This window comes from Oncorhynchus kisutch, unplaced genomic scaffold, assembly GCF_002021735.2.
Source record: "Oncorhynchus kisutch isolate 150728-3 unplaced genomic scaffold, Okis_V2 Okis09a-Okis19a_hom, whole genome shotgun sequence".
NCBI lineage: Eukaryota > Metazoa > Chordata > Actinopteri > Salmoniformes > Salmonidae > Oncorhynchus > Oncorhynchus kisutch.
In genome coordinates, this window is record NW_022261985.1 from 3,479,950 (window position 1) to 3,495,551 (window position 15,602).

At 43.0% G+C, this 15,602-nt stretch overlaps 1 protein-coding gene across 9 annotated transcripts in view; it reads left to right on the forward strand.

The window, feature by feature from the left end:
• nav3 (neuron navigator 3) overlaps positions 1 to 15,602 on the forward strand; it is a 244,596-nt gene that overhangs the window by 219,297 nt on the left and 9,697 nt on the right. For 4 of the 9 annotated variants that reach the window (XM_031815430.1, XM_031815427.1, XM_031815429.1 and 1 more), the window contains 11 exons: positions 185 to 208; positions 686 to 858; positions 1,338 to 1,427; positions 2,532 to 2,697; positions 3,780 to 3,963; positions 7,090 to 7,187; positions 8,523 to 8,618; positions 8,854 to 9,022; positions 12,823 to 13,058; positions 13,246 to 13,400; positions 13,891 to 13,962. In XM_031815430.1, the coding sequence (XP_031671290.1) occupies positions 185 to 208; positions 686 to 858; positions 1,338 to 1,427; positions 2,532 to 2,697; positions 3,780 to 3,963; positions 7,090 to 7,187; positions 8,523 to 8,618; positions 8,854 to 9,022; positions 12,823 to 13,058; positions 13,246 to 13,400; positions 13,891 to 13,962 (1,463 nt within the window). The remainder of the gene's footprint in view (positions 1 to 184; positions 209 to 685; positions 859 to 1,337; positions 1,428 to 2,531; positions 2,698 to 3,779; positions 3,964 to 7,089; positions 7,188 to 8,522; positions 8,619 to 8,853; positions 9,023 to 12,822; positions 13,059 to 13,245; positions 13,401 to 13,890; positions 13,963 to 15,602) is intronic. The other 5 variants (XM_031815428.1, XM_031815432.1, XM_031815433.1 and 2 more) reach the window with 5 other exon arrangements.

Here is a 15,602-nt window from a genome sequence, read left to right on the forward strand (position 1 = left end):
TAAGCTATATTCTTCAAAAATCAATATATATATCATTCATTTGAAAGATAAAAAATTGATGTACCAATCTCAGATTGCCCCTTTAAAGATAATGGTGGCCCTAGCGGTAATACAGTAGTGATGATGTGTGGGTCAGTGGAGCGGCATGTTCTTGTGGTAACAGTAGTGATTGTTCTATCCTCAGGTGGCTGATTCCATCCCAGCACAGGTTAGTTGTACTGAGGCGTCTACTGTCCGTACGCTGTGGTGACCTCCTCCTCTTCCTCCTCTCCTTTCCTCCTCAGTTCTTCAACGTTTTCCCCTTCTACAACTGTTTGGCATGGAAACAGCCCCCCTCTCCTCTTCCTCCATTTTGACTGCCTGTTTGTTTCTAGTTCCAGGACCTTAAAAAGTCTGGCTCCTCCCCTGCATTCCTCATTCCTCCTCCATTCAGTCTGGCTCCTCCCTGCATTCCTCATTCCTCCAGTCTGGCTCCTCCCATGCATTCCTCATTCCTCCTCCATACAGTCTGGCTCCTCCCTGCATTCCTCATACCTCCTCCATATAGTCGCCCTTGATTGAGTTGCCTTGCGTTCCCTCTCTCTGATGGTGACTGTTGCCTAAGAACAGCACTGACCCGACAGGAAATTATCTCCGTTCAGTTGGAGAGATGGGCGATGTTGACGTTTTGGTGTTTCTCTTGCAGTTGCGGAGCTCGTTCAAGCAGGCCTTCAGTAAGAAGAAGGGCAACAAGCCTCAGTCTCCCCACGACGACATCGAAGAGATGACAGACTCATCGCTGCCGTCCTCGCCCAAGCTACAGCATGCTAACAGACAGGACAGCTTCCCAACACTACTCTCCTCAGCCTCTACCACAGAGTGAGTATACTGTAGTATACACACATGGCAGATAGCCTAGCGGTAAGAGCGTTGGGCCAGTAACCGAAAGGTTGCTAGTTCGAATCCGCGAGCCGACAAGGTGAAGAATCTGTCGATTGTCCCTTGTGCAAGGCACTTAACCCTAATTGCCCCAGGGTCACTGTTGATAATGGCTGACCCTGGATGTGACCCTACCCCCCGAGGATGTCTCAGGGGGAGTTGGGATATGCAAAAAACACATTTCTCATTAACACATGTATGAATACACACTTGTACATGTGTGAAACAGGACAAATACAATCACCCACCTCATTATTATTATTATTACACACAGGCTACATCCCAATCTACATACAACACATACTTCAGCGTCCATTTCTTGGCACAAATGTTGTTTTTCTTCTGAATTCACCCAGTCTTTTTTTTTATGTCTCTTCTTGTTCACCTTGTTTCTCCATTTCATATGTCTATCTGTCCAGTAACAAGTGCGTTTGTGATAGCAAGCCCCTCCCCATTTGGATGTCAAAGAGAAGGCTAAACGGTCATGTGGTCTACAAGCACAGATCTCGGTAACAGGCAGTGTGTGGCTGGCACGCTGTTGGGGGTGTGAAGTGCTTTCATCATCTTAACTCAGCCTGCTTTTATCTTTGGGTGGCTCCCAAATGGCACGTTAGTCCCTATATTGTGCACTCTAGGACCCATAGGGCTCTGGTCAAACGTCGTGCACTATGTAGGGAATAGGGTGCTCTTTGGGACGTAACCTTTCTCTCACAAAGGGCCCCAATCAGGCCACGACGCAAAAATATAATGCACCAGAATGTAAGCCGCGTACACAAATATTAAAATCCTTTGTAGCAGTCATGGGAGATGATATTATATTTCTGTGCTTACTGATACTGCTGGTGAATTGGCCATGTACAGAAGGCTCCTCCATCTTGCTAATATCCTCGGCTGGCCATGCATTTGCCAGAAGCATGCTAGTTTCATTCACATCTGCTGTGTGTGGGCCAGCTGGCTAGTTGGTTTGCCCTCACTACTTTGGAGGGTCCCTGACAGGCTTTCCTAGTCGCGGAGGGTGATGCTCATGGTGTGGGTTTTGAAGTCAATTTCCCCATTTCAGATTGTAAACTCAGCTGTGACCTGCAGAGTTTGATAGTAGTGAATGACTTACATGGTAGCAGTAGTAGCAACACTGGAACTGTAGACAGACACCATCTTTGTCTTTGCTTGGCATGCCAGATGGACAATTCCTATGATGGAGGATTCACTCATCCCCAATGCTCACCTGATCCCTGTGTGACCCCGTACCACCTATGTGTTTGTGTGTTTTCTAAGTATGTCTGCCATAATGGTTTCCTACTGACTCCAATGGATCCTCCTCTGTTCAGCCGAGTTCTCTCCCTCGGGGGTTGAGGTTCCCTCGGTGGAGGCTCCCCATGCCTGTACTGTACTGTACTGTATGTGTAACTATCCCTGTTTGTAGTATTTCTAGCCTGTATGTGTAAATATCCCTGTTTGTAGTATTTCTAGCCTGTATGTGTAAATATCCCTGTTTGTAGTATTTCTAGCCTGTATGTGTAGCTATCCCTGTTTGTTGTATTTCTAGCCTGTATGTGTAGCTATCCCTGTTTGTAGTATTTCTAGCCCTGTGACCCCTGTGTGACCCCTTGCAGGCTGTGTGAGTGCACGGAGGCGGAGGCGGAGATCATCCTGCAGCTGAAGAACGAGCTGAGGGAGAAGGAACTGAAGCTGACAGACATCCGCCTGGAGGCTCTTAGCTCCGCCCACCACCTGGACCAGATCCGAGAGGCCATGAACCGTATGCAGGTGAGGAACCAGGTAGCCTGCTAAACGAATGCACAACCCAAACCATGGGGGACCCACCAATGTAAATTAGCACTGACTTGTATATCAAATCACTAATTGTACACGTAGCCTTATATTGTTGTTTAACACTAATCCAGTCAATTTCTTATCTGTTGTTTTATCTGTATGTATATTGTTTATGCTGTAAAAAAAGTAATACTTCAGGAGGAGACATTATTGGGTTGCACCCAGAGAGACCTGTTTCCCAGGGCCCAGTGGGCCGTGACACTGTGCAGTTAGGGAGCTAAAGCAGCGTTTGGGGATTGTTCTGGCTCTTTGATGCCATGCCAGGAGTGACTGGGGTGGTCAGGGGGTTCAGGGGGAAGCCAACAAGCCGCGATGGCACCGTGGTCAACTTACAATATAACCACTCAGACCACTAATTAGGTTTATCTGTCAGTGGGGCAGGCCGTGCCATACACCCAATCACCTTTCTGGTAGAGCAATGACAATGCATCTCGTGACAAAGACCGGGGGGGACAGTGGCTTGGCCGTTGATGCCAACTCCCATGACAAAATGGCAACAACTGGAGAAGTCAGCGCTCTCTCCTCAGATGTGTAGATAATCTACCCAGGCCCTTAATCTGGGATTTAGGTTTGTGAAAAGCCCAGTACAAAGAGCTCTGTTGAGATTAAAGGGGCTCTCACAGCCAACAATGACGCTAATACTGATCCACAATGATAACTATGGGCAGTCTGAATGCAAGGACATGTCCATATTCTTCTAATCGGCTTACCTCTCAGTAGAATGACTTTATTTTACATGGGGTTGGGCTCAGTTTCTGGATTGCTCTCTAAAAGCGTCCGTTTGTGGTGACGTCATTGTCTCCCAACAGGTGGCATAGGCCTACATGATGAGTTATAACCATAGAAAGATGAATTACTAGACAGGACACTCAATACGGTTGCTGGTCCACCCATCACAGAACATTGACTTGAATGGGAATGTTCATTCTGGTAATTCTGTTTCTTTGGTTTAGAAAAGCATCTGTCAGGAAACAACGACCGTGTCATTTAGAGTATCCTCCTGATGCTTATTCTCTGTCATTGGGCAGAATGAGATCGAGCTGCTGAAAGCGGAAAATGACCGGCTCAAGACGGGAGGCACCACGCCAGCCGCCACGCCAGCCAAGATGGGCCGGCCACCCTCTGAGACCTCCAGCACATCCTCGTCCTCCTCGCGCCAATCTCTGGGCCTGTCCCTCAACAACCTCAATATTACAGACACCATCATGTCAGGTGAGCCATAGCTTTGAGCCTGTCCGTCAACAACCTCAACATCAACTGTGGTGACCCACCATAACCCCATGACTCTACAACATGACAGACACCATCATGTCAGGTGATCCACCACAGCCCCTTGACTCTACATGACCCACCACAGCCCCGTGACTCTACTACTTGACAGACACCATCATGTCAGGTGATCCACCACAGCCCCGTGACTCTACAACATGACAGACACCATCATGTCAGGTGATTCAGCCCCGTGACTCTACAACATGACAGACACCATCATGTCAGGTGATCCACCACAGCCCCTTGACTCTACATGACAGACACCATCATGTCAGGTGATCCACCACAGCCCCGTGACTCTACTACATGACAGACACCATCATGTCAGGTGATCCACCACAGCCTCGTGACTCTACAACATGACAGACACCATCATGTCAGGTGATCCACCACAGCCCCGTGACTCTACAACATGACAGACACCATCATGTCAGGTGATCCACCACAGCCCCATGACTCTACATGACAGACACCATCATGTCAGGTGATCCACCACAGCCCCATGACTCTACAACATGACAGACACCATCATGTCAGGTGATCCACCACAGCCCCATGACTCTACAACATGACAGACACCATCATGTCAGGTGATCCACCACAGCCCCATGACTCTACATGACAGACACCATCATGTCAGGTGATTCAGCCCCGTGACTCTACATGACAGACACCATCATGTCAGGTGATCCACCACAGCCCCGTGACTCTACATGACAGACACCATCATGTCAGGTGATCCACCACAGCCCCGTGACTCTAACATGACAGACACCATGTCAGGTGATCCACCACAGCCCCGTGACTCTACATGACAGACACCATCATGTCAGGTGATCCACCACAGCCCCTTGACTCTCCTTGACAGACACCATCATGTCAGGTGATCCACCACAGCCCCGTGACTCTACAACATGACAGACACCATCATGTCAGGTGATCCACCACAGCCCCATGACTCTACATGACAGACACCATCATGTCAGGTGATCCACCACAGCCCCATGACTCTACAACATGACAGACACCATCATGTCAGGTGATCCACCACAGCCCCATGACTCTACAACATGACAGACACCATCATGTCAGGTGATCCACCACAGCCCCATGACTCTACATGACAGACACCATCATGTCAGGTGATTCAGCCCCGTGACTCTACATGACAGACACCATCATGTCAGGTGATCCACCACAGCCCCGTGACTCTACATGACAGACACCATCATGTCAGGTGATCCACCACAGCCCCGTGACTCTAACATGACAGACACCATGTCAGGTGATCCACCACAGCCCCGTGACTCTACATGACAGACACCATCATGTCAGGTGATCCACCACAGCCCCTTGACTCTCCTTGACAGACACCATCATGTCAGGTGATCCACCACAGCCCCGTGACTCTACAACATGACAGACACCATCATGTCAGGTGATCCACCACAGCCCCGTGACTCTACAACATGACAGACACCATCATGTCAGGTGATCCACCACAGCCCCGTGACTCTACAACATGACAGACACCATCATGTCATGTGATCCACCACAGCCCCTTGACTCTACAACTCAGTAGAACAGTTTACATTATATTCTCCTGGATGATGATTTAGTGGAACAGTTTACATTGTCATTTGAGACCAGTCATTTAGGATAGGGAGTTGTTCTTAGGGAGTTGAGCTGGAGTGTGTCACACAGGGGATTGTTTGAGACTGCTTCTCTGTGGATGGGGGCTCCAATAGCTTTGATACACTCACTGTATTAACGTCTTTACTGTTACCCAACACACTGCGTTGATCTATCTTTACTGTTACCCAACACGCTGCGTTAATCGATCTTTACTGTTACCCAACACGCTGCGTTGATCTATCTTTACTGTTACCCAACACGCTGCGTTGTCCTATCTTTACTGTTACCCAACACGCTGCGTTGATCTATCTTTACTGTTACCCAACACGCTGCGTTGTCCTATCTTTACTGTTACCCAACACACTGCGTTGATCTATCTTTACTGTTACCCAACACGCTGCATTGTCGTATCTTTACTGTTACCCAACACGCTGCATTGTCGTATCTTTACTGTTACCCAACACGCTGCGTTGATCTATCTTTACTGTTACCCAACACACTGCGTTGATCTATCTTTACTGTTACCCAACACGCTGCATTGTCGTATCTTTACTGTTACCCAACACGCTGCATTGTCGTATCTTTACTGTTACCCAACACGCTGCGTTGATCTATCTTTACTGTTACCCAACACGCTGCGTTGATCTATCTTTACTGTTACCCAACACGCTGTGTTGTCCTATCTTTACTGTTACCCAACACGCTGCGTTAATCGATATTTACTGTTACCCAACACGCTGTTCAGCCAGTTTGAAGACAATGTGCTAGTCCTTTTGGATGAAGGTGAGTCACCACAGCACGTTTGTCCAAGTAGAGTTCCTCAAGTTGAAATAACATCTGCATCAATCAAGCAGACGTCAGAACAGAACTCCTCGGAGAGGTGTGTGTGTGTGTGTGTGTGTGTGTGTGTGTGTGAGTAAGAGACTAATTAAACCTTGTATGCTCCTCTTCTCCGAATCCGGCCTTGTCCTCGTCGATGAGTGGAGTGCTGTTCGGTCCTCCTTTGGTCTCCTCGTCTGTCCTGTAATTAAAATAGAACCCTCTCGGGGGACCTTATGGCTGTTTAATTGATGGGGGGGTGAGTTGGAAGCAGCAGCGCGTGGGAAGACGAGTGGCAGAGTGGCAGAGGGCCCTTATCACCCCTGCACAGAGCCTGCGTGCCAGCAAGCCAGCCGAATACAAAGGAGTTCCCCTTCCTCCCCAGTTCAATGTAAAGAAAGCAGAGAGCCAGGAAAATAGAATGTTTATAATTCATATCTGGAGCTCCTAGCAATGTAACTTTTTTTACCTGACAACCGTGTCTTTCAAAAGGCAGAAGGACCGCTCTATATTAAATTTAGGCTCTTGTTTTGACTTTTCTATTTTTCAGACGCTTTGTTTTTCCCCAAGATTGTTTCTTCCCTTGATAGATAGTTCTGTTTGTGCCCACAGATATTCTCCTGGACGATGGTTATGAGGGCAATCTACGCAAAGAGGGGCGCAGTGTCCGCATTGTGGTCACAATCAACAGTGGCTCCAATAAGACCAAGGTAGCTAATGAGATATGGTGCCTAGAATCAACAGTGGCTCCAATAAGACCAAGGTAGCTAATGAGATATGGTGCCTAGAATCAACAGTGGCTCCAATAAGACCAAGGTAGCTAATGAGATATAGGTACCTAGAATCAACAGTGGCTCCAATAGACCAATGTAGCTAATGATATATAGGTACCTAGAATCAACAGTGGCTCCAATAGACCAAGGTAGCTAATGATATATAGGTACCTAGAATCAACAGTGGCTCCAATAAGACCAAGGAAGCTAATGAGATATGGTGCCTAGAATCAACAGTGGCTCCAATAAGACCAAGGAAGCTAATGAGATATGGTGCCTAGAATCAACAGTGGCTCCAATAAGACCAAGGAAGCTAATGAGATATGGTGCCTAGAATCAACAGTGGCTCCAATAAGACCAAGGAAGCTAATGAGATATGGTGCCTAGAATCAACAGTGGCTCCAATAAGACCAAGGAAGCTAATGAGATATAGGTGCCTAGAATCAACAGTGGCTCCAATAAGACCAAGGAAGCTAATGAGATATGGTGCCTAGAATCAACAGTGGCTCCAATATGACCAAGGAAGCTAATGAGATATAGGTGCCTAGAATCAACAGTGGCTCCAATAAGACCAAGGAAGCTAATGAGATATGGTGCCTAGAATCAACAGTGGCTCCAATATGACCAAGGAAGCTAATGAGATATAGGTGCCTAGAATCAACAGTGGCTCCAATAAGACCAAGGTAGCTAATGAGATATGGTGCCTAGAATCAACAGTGGCTCCAATAAGACCAAGGTAGCTAATGAGATATGGTGCCTAGAATCAACAGTGGCTCCAATAAGACCAAGGTAGCTAATGAGATATGGTGCCTAGAATCAACAGTGGCTCCAATAAGACCAAGGAAGCTAATGAGATATGGTGCCTAGAATCAACAGTGGCTCCAATAAGACCAAGGTAGCTAATGAGATATGGTGCCTAGAATCAACAGTGGCTCCAATAAGACCACGGTAGCTAATGAGATATGGTGCCTAGAATAACAATGTGAGAATCTTTTGCTGTCGTATAATCAGATGCTTCAGTACCAGCGCTTGACTTGGGCAGGAGCTCACCGGAGCCGAGTACCGGGACCTTAGTTTGTCTGTTCCTCTTGTAAAATATTATATCAAAAGAATTTAGGAGCTCCTGCACCTTCATATAAACAGTACCGGCAACCAAAATAAACACTGGCACCTATTTCAGTCCAAGTCACTGTTCGGTACAACAATTTTGTCACTTATTTTCATTCATGTCTCTGACATGCTACATTTTCTAATTCCCTATCGTACTCTCAGGGTATGCAAAGCCAGGAGTACCTCATTGGTTCCATCGGCGTGAGCGGAAAGACCAAGTGGGATGTGCTAGATGGAGTAATCAGACGATTATTCAAGGTAAAACCTCCTTCCCCCTACTCACCATATGATCAGTCACTGACTGAACCCGACAGATGAAAAACCAAATATGTAGAACTACATTTTTTGTGTCAGAAAAAGCTCATGATATATGGTTCTTCGTCTGTATGATTGACAGACTATTTCTTTGCTGTGGAAACATATGGATAAACACTGAGATATTAGATAGAATGTGTCTTTATCTTAGAATTCAATTTGTCCATTTCCCCTCCAGGAGTACGTGTTCCGGGTGGACCCACTGACCAGTCTGGGGCTGAACTCAGACAGTATAGTCAGCTATAGGATGGGGGATGTGGTGCGGGCCCACGCCTCTGAACTGCCTGAAATGCTGCCCTGTGGCTACCTGGTGGGGGACAACAACGTCATCAGCGTCAACCTCAAAGGTACTAGGATGGCCCAGACTAACGGCATGATGCATTTCACTGTTTCTATTGTTGTGTGTTTTATGTATTACTGTACATCCTACATCCTTTTAAGGACATGACCAAACACATTTCCCTCTGGTGGGATAATAAAGTTTATTAAATGAAAATAGCACAGATATAGAGGAATGTCCTTGAGTCTTGACCATGAGACCTGATCAGGAACAACCCACCTATACCTATAGGATGGCACATTTCCAAACATGACCAAATGGAACCCCAGAAGGTTTAAATAGAATGTCCAAAAGCTTCTTAATCCTGACATGACAATACTCTCATGCACTTTGAAAAGCACTTCAGTCAATGTACTGCTCATGAAGGGGCAAAGGAGGTGTTTTAATTAAATGGACTAACATCGGCTTCCATTTTTATTCACCAGAGCTAAAAAAAAGTAGACAACACTTCCTTTATTTCACTCGCATGCTGGCTGCTATGTGGTCGTAATGGCCGCTTCTCTCCCATAGTAACAACAGTGGCCATCAGCAGGAACATGTAGTGGGCCAGGCCTGAACTAGGTGCCATTGAATCCTGTGTCAGCACTCTGCATTACAGTTGTGTTTTCACTGGAGGAGTAGTGTCCAAGCTCCCATCAACAGTCAATTATAGTTACTCTGCAGTCATTGAAGCTGAATTATAGTTACTCTGCAGTCATTGAAGCTGAATTATAGTTACTCTGCAGTCATTGAAGCTGAATTATAGTTACTCTGCAGTCATTGAAGCTGAATTATAGTTACTCTGCAGTCATTGAAGCTGAATTATAGTTACTCTGCAGTCTCTTGAAGCTGAATTATAGTTACTCTGCAGTCATTGAAGCTGAATTATAGTTACTCTGCAGTCTCTTGAAGCTGAATTATAGTTACTCTGCAGTCATTGAAGCTGAATTATAGTTACTCTGCAGTCATTGAAGCTGAATTATAGTTACTCTGCAGTCATTGAAGCTGAATTATAGTTACTCTGCAGTCATTGAAGCTGAATTATAGTTACTCTGCAGTCATTGAAGCTGAATTATAGTTACTCTGCAGTCATTGAAGCTGAATTATAGTTACTCTGCAGTCTCTTGAAGCTGAATTATAGTTACTCTGCAGTCATTGAAGCTGAATTATAGTTACTCTGCAGTCATTGAAGCTGAATTATAGTTACTCTGCAGTCATTAAAGCTGAAGTATAGTTACTCTGCAGTCTCTTGAAGCTGAATTATAGTTACTCTGCAGTCATTGAAGCTGAATTATAGTTACTCTGCAGTCTCTTGAAGCTGAATTATAGTTACTCTGCAGTCATTGAAGCTGAATTATAGTTACTCTGCAGTCATTGAAGCTGAATTATAGTTACTCTGCAGTCATTGAAGCTGAATTATAGTTACTCTGCAGTCATTGAAGCTGAATTATAGTTACTCTGCAGTCATTGAAGCTGAATTATAGTTACTCTGCAGTCATTGAAGCTGAATTATAGTTACTCTGCAGTCATTGAAGCTGAATTATAGTTACTCTGCAGTCATTGAAGCTGAATTATAGTTACTCTGCAGTCATTGAAGCTGAATTATAGTTACTCTGCAGTCATTGAAGCTGAATTATAGTTACTCTGCAGTCATTGAAGCTGAATTATAGTTACTCTACAGTCATTGAAGCTGAATTATAGTTACTCTGAAGTTATTGAAGCTGAATTATAGTTACTCTGAAGTTATTGAAGCTGAATTATAGTTACTCTACAGTCATTAAAGCTGAATTATAGTTACTCTGAAGTTATTGAAGCTGAATTATAGTTACTCTGCAGTCATTTAAGCTGAATTATAGTTACTCTGAAGTTATTGAAGCTGAATTATAGTTACTCTGAAGTTATTGAAGCTGAATTATAGTTACTCTACAGTCATTAAAGCTGAATTATAGTTACTCTGCAGTCATTGAAAAGTAATTATAGTTACTCTGCAGTCATTAAAGCTGAATTATAGTTACTCTGCAGTCATTGAAGCTGAATTATAGTTACTCTGCAGTCATTGAATCTGAATTATAGTTACTCTGCAGTCATTGAAGCTGAATTATAGTTACTCTGAAGTTATTGAAGCTGAATTATAGTTACTCTACAGTCATTAAAGCTGAATTATAGTTACTCTGCAGTCATTGAAGCTGAATTATAGTTACTCTGCAGTCATTGAAGCTGAATTATAGTTACTCTGCAGTCATTGAAGCTGAATTATAGTTACTCTGCAGTCATTGAAGCTGAATTATAGTTACTCTGCAGTCATTGAAGCTGAATTATAGTTACTCTGCAGTCATTGAAGCTGAATTATAGTTACTCTGCAGTCATTGAAGCTGAATTATAGTTACTCTGAAGTTATTGAAGCTGAATTATAGTTACTCTGAAGTTATTGAAGCTGAATTATAGTTACTCTACAGTCATTAAAGCTGAATTATAGTTACTCTGAAGTTATTGAAGCTGAATTATAGTTACTCTGCAGTCATTGAAGCTGAATTATAGTTACTCTGAAGTTATTGAAGCTGAATTATAGTTACTCTGAAGTTATTGAAGCTGAATTATAGTTACTCTACAGTCATTAAAGCTGAATTATAGTTACTCTGCAGTCATTGAAAAGTAATTATAGTTACTCTGCAGTCATTAAAGCTGAATTATAGTTACTCTGCAGTCATTGAAGCTGAATTATAGTTACTCTGCAGTCATTGAATCTGAATTATAGTTACTCTGCAGTCATTGAAGCTGAATTATAGTTACTCTGAAGTTATTGAAGCTGAATTATAGTTACTCTACAGTCATTAAAGCTGAATTATAGTTACTCTGCAGTCATTGAAGCTGAATTATAGTTACTCTGCAGTCATTGAAGCTGAATTATAGTTACTCTACAGTCATTGAAGCTGAATTATAGTTACTCTACAGTCATTAAAGCTGAATTATAGTTACTCTGCAGTCATTGAAAATTAATTATAGTTACTCTGCAGTCATTAAAGCTGAATTATAGTTACTCTGCAGTCATTGAAGCTGAATTATAGTTACTCTGCAGTCATTGAAGCTGAATTATAGTTACTCTACAGTCATTGAAGCTGAATTATAGTTACTCTGCAGTCATTGAAGCTGAATTATAGTTACTCTGCAGTCATTAGAACTGAATTATAGTTACTCTGCAGTCATTAGAACTGAATTATAGTTACTCTGCAGTCATTGAAGCTGAATTATAGTTACTCTGCAGTCATTGAAGCTGAATTATAGTTACTCTGCAGTCATTGAAGCTGAATTATAGTTACTCTGCAGTCATTGAAAATTAATTATAGTTACTCTGCAGTCATTAAAGCTGAATTATAGTTACTCTGCAGTCATTGAAGCTGAATTATAGTTACTCTGCAGTCATTGAAGCTGAATTATAGTTACTCTGCAGTCATTAGAACTGAATTATAGTTACTCTGCTGATCCTAAATCAGCGCTCCTACTCTGAGACGCTTGACACATACGCCACCTGACGTCCCAAAGAGTTGCACCATAAACAATAATCAACTCTTCCCATTTCTCATGATTTATTTTGTTAACATAATTTATTAGCCATCGCACAGTCGCATTGCATTTAATTATGATATTTTATGGGTTATTACCTGAGTGAATGAACTCAATTAATTCCATTCGTTTTAGAATGGCATGAATTGTATTCAGTCTAACACAGGTTGTGAGAGGCCATGTACCATTATATACCGTTAACATGATAATATCCTGTATGATTATAGCACCTAGTATCATCAGACAATCACGTCTCTCCTCCTGCAGGTGTGAAGGAGAACAGCATAGACAGCCTGGTATTTGACACCCTCATCCCCAAGCCCATCGTCCAGAGATACCTCAACCTGCTCATGGAGCATCGCCGCATCATCCTCTCTGGCCCCAGCGGCACCGGGAAGTCCTTCCTGGCCAGCAAGCTGGCGGAGTTCCTTGTCACCAAGTCTGGTCGAAAGGTCACGGAGAGCAACTTGGCTAGCTTCAATGTGGACCAGAAATCCAGCAAGGTAAGAAAACGCTCAGCCAATAGTATTAAGGAGCTAGTCGCTAAGGAGTCGGCATCTTTGTCTATAAATCGCCTCATTTGGCACTGTACTGTATCAAGGACAGTGGTCCTATTTCAAAGACAAAGTTACACTCACTTTCTGAATAATGGCCACATCTTTCAGCTCACTGTGTGTTGTTTCTGTGCAGGACCTGCGTCAGTACCTATCCAGCCTGGCAGAGCAGTGCAACACTGAGGAGAGCGAGACGGAGCTGCCCACCGTGGTCATACTGGACAACCTCCACCACATCGGCTCACTCAGCGACATCTTCAACGGATTCCTCAACTACAAGTACCACAAATGGTGAGTATAGCTCCACCGGCACAGGAAGGAAGTCTAGCCGCTATAGGATGGTGATGATGATGGGGGTGATGATGGGGGTGATGATGGGGGTGGTGGTGATGGTGGTGATGATGATGATGGGGGTGGTGATGATGATGGTGGTGGTGGTGGGGGTGATGGTGGTGGTGGGGGTGGGGGTGATGATGATGATGATGATGGGGTGATGACGATGATGATGGGGTGATGACGATGATGATGATGATGATGATGATTGTGTTTAACTCAAATGCAACAGTTAGAGTTAATGTGAACACTGGGATTCTATACCAACAACCATTTCTAGCTTTACTCATTACAAGATAATGCAATTCGTATTCTATTCAAGATAGTTTACCTACTGTTCCCTGATAAGCACAATCACTGTTGTGAAAGGAAAGGTAAATATCCTTATTGCCTGGCCCTGGTACGTAACTGCACTGTCCTCAGTATAATTGTTCTGTCTTGTCTGCAGCCCGTATGTGATTGGAACCATGAACCAGGGAGTGTCTTCCTCTCCCAACCTTGAGCTTCACCACAATTTCAGGTATGTGAACCTTCACCACTCAAACCACGATTCAAAAGCTTCATTTGCTGTTTGCTTTGAACATATAGTTTTTCCTGTACAGACAACATATTCAAGCAGATTCTTGCTAACTAACATTATTTTGGGGCATTTTTCTTCTTTTTTTTAAACTCTGTTTATTCAGTTTTACACACAAGACAACACAAAACTCTGTTTATTCAGTTTTACACACAAGACAACACAAAACTCTGTTTATTCAGTTTTACACACAAGACAACACAAAACTCTGTTTATTCAGTGTTTATTCAGTTTTACACACAAGACAACACAAAACTCTGTTTATTCAGTGTTTATTCAGTGTTTATTCAGTGTTTATTCAGTGTTTATTCAGTGTTTATTCAGTGTTTATTCAGTTTTACACACAAGACAACACAAAACTCTGTTTATTCAGTGTTTATTCAGTGTTTATTCAGTGTTTATTCAGTGTTTATTCAGTGTTTATTCAGTTTTACACACAAGACAACACAAAACTCTGTTTATTCAGTGTTTATTCAGTGTTTATTCAGTGTTTATTCAGTGTTTATTCAGTGTTTATTCAGTGTTTATTCAGTGTTTATTCAGTGTTTATTCAGTGTTTATTCAGTTTTACACACAAGACAACACAACTCTGTTTATTCAGTGTTTATTCAGTGTTTATTCAGTGTTTATTCAGTGTTTATTCAGTGTTTATTCAGTGTTTATTCAGTGTTTATTCAGTGTTTATTCAGTGTAGCCTAGTGGTTAGAGTGTTGGTCTAGTAACCGGAAGGTTGTGAGTTCAAACCCCCGAGCTGACAAGGTACAAATCTGTCGTTCTGCCCCTGAACAGGCAGTTAACCCACTGTTCCCAGGCCGTCATTGAAAATAAGAATGTGTTCTTAACTGACTTGCCTGGTTAAATAAAGGTTAAAAAAAAAATAAAATAAAAATAAAAATAAAAATAAAAAAATTCAGTGTTTATTCAGTGTTTATTCAGTTTTACACACAAGACAATATAAATAATATAGTAAACTAGAAAGAAAAAGAAGAATAGCTTTAAAGATACCGGACTTTGGACAAGTTAAACACACCAGGCTACCAAGGTTAAAGGGCCATCTGTAGTACAGGGACAGAGCACACACCTCACCATTGTTCCTGTAAACAGACAAGGGATAGGGGGGGAGAAATCACCCAACCATCCACTGGACCAAAAATAAAGTTTACAATGCTTTAAAAATATATATTAATTTTATGTAAGCGTGAACAAAATAAAACATTTAAAAAACAGGGCAAAACAAACTCCCATTTTAGTCTCTGACCGGGCCAGATGAACAAGGCAGGTCACATTCAATAAGAATCAATAGGCACATCAACCTTAATGGGCAGTACTCCAAAAAGGGCTGTAAGGGGAGACGGCTCTATAAGTGTCATATATATCAGAGAAACATTTAAATATTAATTCCCAGAAACCTGACAGTTTGTGACAGCCACAAAACATATGATACAGTGTGGCTGGTTCTGTTTTACATCGGACACCGGTAGGATCAGAATCTGAGAATATTCTTCCCAGTTTGGCTTTTTCAACAATATGATGCGCTGTGTTATTTTTAAAAGGGTGACTATAAAAAATATAATTGTAACTCA